Raw genomic sequence first — 7,719 nt, forward strand, 5'->3', positions numbered from 1 at the left:
AGCCTGGCTCAAAATAAAACCAGACGCGTTTAACAAGGTTGCAACAAAGTTGCATTCAACAAAAAATCATTCAACAAGTGTATTTTGTCAGGTAATTATGACATTTGAACAATATTTGAGATGTGTGAAACACTATTTGACGGAAATGTTTACCAGAAATAATCTCAAAAATAATGTATTTACAAAAAGACTAAAATGTTTTGATTGCTGAGTTCTCTTTTGACTAAAACTAGTCTAAAATGACGAGACTTTTTGTCAACTAAAACTTGACTAACAAAAAAAACATATGTGAATGACTTAATATAACGAGGACATTTGGCCAGGACTAAGACTAAATTAAAATTGGTGACAAAATTTACACTAGGACTTTCAAACAGCAATGTGGGCGAGGCATTTCAGGCAGTTGAGAAAAGGTGCTTTCTGTTGCATAAAAATTACCTCTCCTGAAGAGTCAATTATGTTTTTTTTAACTTCCATGTCCTTGATTTGATAGGAGAAACACTACAGCAGTTGAACTGAAGTGAACTGGAGCAGGGGTGGGGGTGGTGCATGATCATCAAAGGATTGCATCATGTAAATTCACCAACAGTGTTGTTGTCATTATTTAGAATTCTTCATGGGAGAGACAGAAACTATGACCTATAGTATTAAATCCCCTTATCTCATAAACCTCCAGGCCATCAGCAGTGCACAGGCGCCCACTCCTGCAGCGGTCAGAATGTACTTTGTATTACTTGGCATGATGCCAGAGGCCACCTTCTTCTTTAAGTCCTGTGTCTGTGTCTTCTGCTCTGGTAAAATATCAGCAGGTGCAGGCTCAGAGGGACGATGGTTCTCACTGGAGGGGGTGTTAACACTCGATACAGTTTCAACAGTGTTGGTGAATAGTGGTGGTGCAGGCGTGATCTCCTTGGCTGCTTCATCATTGACGATGTGAGCTTGTGGCGTTGGGCTTTGGCCGTCTAGGTTAAGGATAGAGGCCTCCTCGGATACATGCACCACGTTCTCCAGCACCTGCTGCATTCCCAAACTCTGAGAAGGAGACTCATAGTGGTTTTCCTCCGGTTCGTTATGGTTAAGAGCAATGCCGTTCTCCTGGCACGGCAGTCTAGAGACTGTACTATCTGTGGTGGAGCTGACAGCAGAGCATGAAGAAAGGCAGGCAGAGGTCACAGTGTCACCTGCAGCATCGCTCATTTCCAGACGCTCAGTATTACCCGAGTAGGGCTGCACCGGGGAACTGGGTGCAGGGATAGCAGGGGGCTTGTGATTTTGTGGGGGGATGCTGATGAGTTGACCAGGCTTGCTCAGACACACCGTGTCATCACAGAGAGAGGTGTCCATCCCAGCAGCACCAGGCAGGGGGCAGGTTGGAGCTGCAGTTTCTGTCTGTGGACTGCTTTCAACAACCTGCCGGGGAAATGAATCTCATATTGGCCAAGTTTATATATATTTGTAAAGGAAGCTTTGTGTGAACTACTGCTTCAAAGTTTCTTTTGTTTGGCTAAGTGCTCATCCCACATTAATTGCTACAAATGTGGACCAAATTCCCTGGTCTAGCCATTTATGGGTCTAGCTCAAATAAAAACACCAAACCCTTTAGCACTGTGGCTTCTCTATAAATAAGCCTTAACTTAGGTACTTAAAATTAGCATCATTTGGTACTTACTTGTGTAGCAGGACGTCCAGACATCTGTTCAGGCTGCAGGACAGCAGCAGGTTTTAGGTCAACAGGAGGGGTGGTGTCCTGGACTGGAGGTCTCTCTGGGGTCATCATGGGGAAAGAGGATCCATTGGTCACATCTGAGTTCATCTGAGTTGGAGAGGGACTCTGTGGTGGACTGATCTCTGTGGCGGTGGTTGTTGTTTGGACCGGATCTGGGTGGGTCGGAAAGTCTGTTTCACACTGCTCAACAGGATGGGATGGTTGAAGAGTAGCCACAGAGATCAACGATTCCTCACTGGTTCCTGCCCTCACCTGATCAGGGATCACAGCGGTATCACCAGAGATATCCTGGATGTCTGATTCAGAGTTTTCCACCGGCTCCTGGTGAGATTCAATCTTCCTCTGAGGTGGTGGGGTTTTAGTGGCCTGATTATGTGGGGTAACAGGGGAAAGAGGAGGTGTTGGACAGGGTATCACTTTGTTCTGAGTTAACTGTGGAGGCTCAGCAACAGACTCAGATGTGGAAACTGTTTCAGGAACGTTGGCTACTAAGCTCTGGGGGACTTGTGGCTGCACAGGGGTTTCCAGAGGGGGGGAGGCCTGGGCAGCTGGCTGTGGAGGAGCTGATGCTTCAGCTGGTGGAGTAGCAATAGCCTGACTGTTTGCACCACCTTCTGGGAGGGACCGATGACTGGCAGAGGGTGCAGGATGGACGTGTGACCTGAAGAGGGGAGGGGAGTTGGGATTGAAATCTGGGGAAAAGCAATCAATGTTGTTATTAAATCAGTTCTGAATGCTACCTGACACTGTAACTATACACTAATTCAGTTATTTTATACACATTTACTGAAGTCTCAAATATCACAAAAACTGTACTGAAGTTAACAGGTTCTGAAATCGAGGTTTTCCCAGCAGCATCTTGTGAAAGAAAAAAAATGATATGCAAACATATACACACACACAAACACACATACATATGTATATATATATATATATATATATAAGATTTATATATATATATATACACTCACCGGCCACTTTATAGGTACACTGATGTCGTTAACAATAATTTCTAAGCAGCCAATCACATGGCGGCAACTCAGTGCATTTAGGCATGTAGACATGGTCAAGAGAATCTCCTGCAGTTCAAACCGAGCTAGTATGGGGAAGAAAGGTGATTGAGTGACTTTGAACGTGGCATGATTGTTGGTGCCAGAAGGGCTGGTCTGAGTATTTCAGAAACGCTAATCTACTGGGATTTTCACGCACAACCATCTTAGGTTACAGAGAATGGTCCGAAAAAGAAAAAACATCCAGTGAGGGCAGTTCTGTGGGCGGAAATGCCTTGTTGATGCCAAGGGTCAGAGGAGATGGCCAGGCTGGTTCGAGCTGATAGAAGGGCTACAGTGACTCAAATAAACACCCGTTACAACCAAGGGGCGAAGAGCATCTCTGAACGCACAGTACGTCGAACTTTGAGGCAGATGGGCTACAGCAGAGAAGACACACTGGGTGCCACTCCTTTCAGCTAAGAACAAGGAAAGAGACTACAATTTGCACAAGCTCATCGAAATTGGACAATAGAAGATTGGAAAAACGTTGCTGGTCTGAGAGTCCGATTTCTGCTGCGACAGTCGGATGGTAGGGTCAGAATTTGGCGTCACAACATGAAAGCATGGATCCATCTGCCTGTATCAACGGTTCAGGCTGGTGGTGGTGGTGGTCATGGTGTGGGGAATTTTCTTGGCATCTTTGGGCCCCTTGGTACCATTGAGCATCGTTGCAACGCCACAGCCTACCTGAGATTTTTGCTGACCAGTCCATCCCTTTGACCACAATGTACCAACTTCTGATGGCTACTTCAGCAGGATAATGCGCCATGTCATAAAGCTGGAATCATCACAGAATGGTTTTCTGAACATGACAATGAGTTCGCTGTACTCAAATGGCCTCCACAGTCACCAGATCTCAACAATAGAGCATCTTTGGGATGTGGTGGAACGGGAGATTCGCATCATGGATGTTCAGCCGACAAATCTGCGGCAACTGTGTGATGCCATCATGTCAATATGGACCAAACTTGTTGAATCTATGCCACGAAGAATTGAGGCAGTTCTGAAGGCAAAAGGGGGTCCAACCCGTTACTAGCATGGGGTACCTAATAAAGTGGCCGGTGAGTGTATATATATATATATATATATATATATATATACACACACACACACACACACACACACACACACACATATACACATATACACATATAATATGATTTTGAACTTTTAAATCATGCTAATGTTACACAGGAATATAAAAGGATTGTTAGGGGTACATTACAAATTTCAATGTCAAGCGTAGCCCAAGATGCAGCTAACTATCTAATAACTATCTAGTATGTAACTAATCCTCTACCTCAGGAAGACATTTTTAAAATAAGACCCATCAAAAAGGTGTTTAAATCATAGTTTGTTGATACTGTGTCCCTGCAGTTTGTCAACACCAGTCCTCTAATATTGTCATATTTTCCACAAGGTGGACAATAAAGTTCAAAAGTCACTAAAAAACGTATTATGTGTGTGTGAAATCCTTCAGTAGTAATAACAGTTTTCAAGAAGGTGATTAAAGGAATAAAAGCCGAATGCAGTGTGTGCACGGTCAAACAAGTCTGCCATTGGTTAAAAACTTTGAACGATATCCTTTTTTGCACAACTGAATGTAAACAGTGAAATAAGGGAAATATTCACTTTCATTAGCCATGGAAACAGCTTAGTCTATAGTGTGCACACACTCAACCAGAAAGTACAGTATCAGTTAGATAATAATGAAAATATTGGACATTGAGACCACAACAAATAGTACAAACGTTCAGCCTCAAACACTTCTGCACAAGGTGAAGGTAAGGTATTTATTGTGGCTCACACCGTGATCCTGTTCAACACAACACTAAAATGAAATTGTGGTTGCACTGTGTGGTGATCTAACAAACTTCAGTATCAACGTACATAAGGATTTCATTATATTTAGAATATTCCTGCAATATCTTACTTCATCATAGAGAACCTGAAAAAGATTTTGATAATAGTTTGAGGTGGTGCTAACTATTTTCTAGTCAAAAAGGAAACCAAGATTACATTTTAGCCAATATTTCCCAGTACTACAGTAGGGACTTGACTGAATGACTTACTGTTGATGCCTCTCAGAGCGTTGTATTCTGCTCTGATCTCAGCTGCTAAAGTCGGATGCTCACACGCCTCAAGCGCTTCGATGAACTGCTCCGGCCAGTTTTCTCTTCTCTTCAGACAGTCCAGAAGAACCACCATGCTTTCACTTTCCCCACGAGTCTCTCTTTTTGCCTCAATGTTTTCCTATAATTAGATTCCATATAAAAAGCATATGGAATCAATTTCTTAAGTTGTTATTGGTTTGTTGTTTGTTAGTTACTGATGACTTTCAGTGAGTTAATGATGTTTGCATTGTAGTGATGATAAACTTATGGTTCAAAATCTTCTTTTATAGGAAAGCCTTTATGAATATTTAATATGTTGTTGGGTTTTACCATCTCACCCTGCCTTGCCCATTTAATATATATCTGATTGTGCACATGTACATGAATGTGTGTATATGTATATGTATGTTTGTATGAATGTGTGTATGTATGGGGATACTGTGTGGGTATGTTTGTATAGATATGTATTTTATATATGCCTTATATATATTTTTCATAGTTTCATAGTTTATTATAGCTCTGTTTCCTTTTGAATTTTATTTAATTTTTGTTCTTTTTTTTATCTGCTGTTTTCTTTTGAAAAGCACTTTGTTACCTTGTTTAGAAAAGTGCTACAGAAATAAAGTTTATTATTATTATTTACTTGCCAATATCCGCCTAACAATGACCAAATTTGAGCATCCTTGTCAAAAATGTTTATTAGGGGATGTGATGTGATGTCAAAAACAAATGTTGGCAGATGTAAGCATTTCTTCATTAGGTCCGGTTGACTGCTTTGTAGTGTATGGGGATCTCCAGAAGGTGCCAGCGTAACTTAGGCTATAGCAGCACTGATACATCTCTGGGCTATAGAGTAGGGAATTATGAAGAAATGAATGTGGACCTGGAAGATTCTGCGTCGATGTAGTGACAGACCATAACCGATTATTGTCTAATGATGTTACTTGTTCATTTTCCGGTTGCTGCTTTTTTTGTTTCTGCCATTCGTCTGTTGTCTGCTGTGTTTTGACTCCGCTACATTCAGGAAGTGTCTTTTTTAAGAGAAGATACAATAAAAAGGGGAGTGTATATATATCTGACTGCTCGAATTTGTTGATGAAAACCATGTGTAGTAATATATAATAATATTGAGGAGGTGATGCATTGTAATGCATTGTGATATTGAATCAAACTGTTGACAGGATCATCTGAATTGATCGGAATGAACAGTAAAGATTCACACCCCCCACCATAGAGATGGCTCGGCTAATGAAACTTACCCTGTCGTGAGAAGTCAAGCAAGGCAGATGGATCATTATTTGTGTCGTTTTCACCGTATTCACAATGGTCGCCATATTCCGCCGCAAGTATCCATTATACAGCTTGTCACTGGCAAATGGCATCTGTGTTATGAGAAAGCATTCTTTTATTGTTTCCATTCCTGATGATATTCATGCCAGGTTATTACAGTGTAATTTTTACTGTAGTACTTGTACTACATGTGAGGTGTTAAAGTACCCGGCAAAAGAAAAACACATTAAGGAAAGCTCTTTTTGTTGTCTGCAATGATCACACTTGGGGGATTTTTTTCTCTTTGAAAGTGAAAGTGAAGATCAGCAGTCCGGCAGCTTGGAGGAAAAGGAAATTTTTAACATTTCCTTTTCAGTTTCATATGTTTTTTTTAAAGGGATGTGACTCTACACAGTTGAAACCCGTTTTGTTTCCTTTTCAAGGGGAGGACAACACTTACGTATCAAGGTTGCAGCTGTCTGGACTCAGTACGAAGAAGGTTAAATGTCTGAAGGAGCGTGAACGTCTCAAACGCCTCACTCCAAACCGAACACCCCCACGGTTACATTACTATGGCTTTTCAGAGTCAAATATAAATCTTTTTTTTTCTTCCTTGCCAGTTTCCTTGACTTTTCTAGACTCTGTTATATATATATATGATATTTTACGCCGAAAATGTCATAAAAATATCCTTAAAGTCTTATTTTAGCGTGCAAGAAACGGTATACAAGCTCGCGAGAGCTGACCAAAAGTGAAAGCAGATACATTCAGATTAGCTACACAATGCATGAGGAAATAACTCATAAAGGAAGTTTGGGAGTAACATTGAAACAAGGCTTCAAGCAGGCTGCACACCAACAACAAGGACTATGAAGATTGATACATTCCTGTAAATAGTTGAAATATATCGTGAAAATAAGTACAATAATTAGCAAATAAAGTTAGCTTAAATGGACTTTTAGGGCACAACCTAACGTTAGCTAACTTAGCTAATTTTACCGCTGTTTCCTGTGTTGACACTATTACTGAGAAAAACATTTAATGAAACACATATTATATTTAATAACACAATGAATTAAATTATTGCTTATTACTTATAGCTCACCTTTCGTGTTGTGGTGCCGAAGCAGCTCGTGTCTCCGTCTCAAAAGCAATAATATCTATCTCACTAAAACATGCGCACACATCTGCGCAGTGGTTCGAGCTGACCTCCCTGTTCTCTATCCCAATTGGACAAAAACGCCGTCAATCAAAGAGCGGACCAATACGATTGAGGATTTGGGTCCTAACCTGTTCCTAACCTTGTTTTGAGGTGCCCTCGCTGACCTCCCAAAAAACAATAAAATTACAATAAAAGTGTGTTATTAAGTCTGTAAAGGGATAAAACAATAATAAAGGCAACAAAGAAGTCTGCTATAATCTGCATTGTAAACAAAAAATGGCCCATGTTATGATCATATCATAACAGAAGGTGGCACCACTCACTCACTCATTCACTCAGTCAGCAGAGAACTTTGTGCAGTAATACACAGTATGCATTTACAAAAACATTCCCTTT

General features: G+C 40.9%; 1 protein-coding gene across 1 annotated transcript in view; it reads right to left on the reverse strand.

Moving 5' to 3' along the window:
* The window catches only part of LOC116686108 (proline-rich protein 36), an 8,952-nt gene extending 1,584 nt beyond the window's left edge, over positions 1-7,368 (reverse strand). The window contains exons 1-5 of the mRNA XM_032511058.1: positions 7,267-7,368; positions 6,152-6,274; positions 4,851-5,031; positions 1,670-2,418; positions 1-1,410 (exon numbers count right to left, since the gene is read on the reverse strand). The exon at positions 1-1,410 is cut by the window's left edge and continues 1,584 nt beyond it. Coding sequence (XP_032366949.1) covers positions 658-1,410; positions 1,670-2,418; positions 4,851-5,031; positions 6,152-6,274 — 1,806 coding nt within the window. The 5' untranslated portion in view covers positions 7,267-7,368 and the 3' untranslated portion in view covers positions 1-657. The remainder of the gene's footprint in view (positions 1,411-1,669; positions 2,419-4,850; positions 5,032-6,151; positions 6,275-7,266) is intronic.
* Positions 7,369-7,719: the final 351 nt, after the last annotated feature.

Source organism: Etheostoma spectabile, unplaced genomic scaffold, assembly GCF_008692095.1.
Source record: "Etheostoma spectabile isolate EspeVRDwgs_2016 unplaced genomic scaffold, UIUC_Espe_1.0 scaffold314, whole genome shotgun sequence".
Lineage (NCBI taxonomy): Eukaryota > Metazoa > Chordata > Actinopteri > Perciformes > Percidae > Etheostoma > Etheostoma spectabile.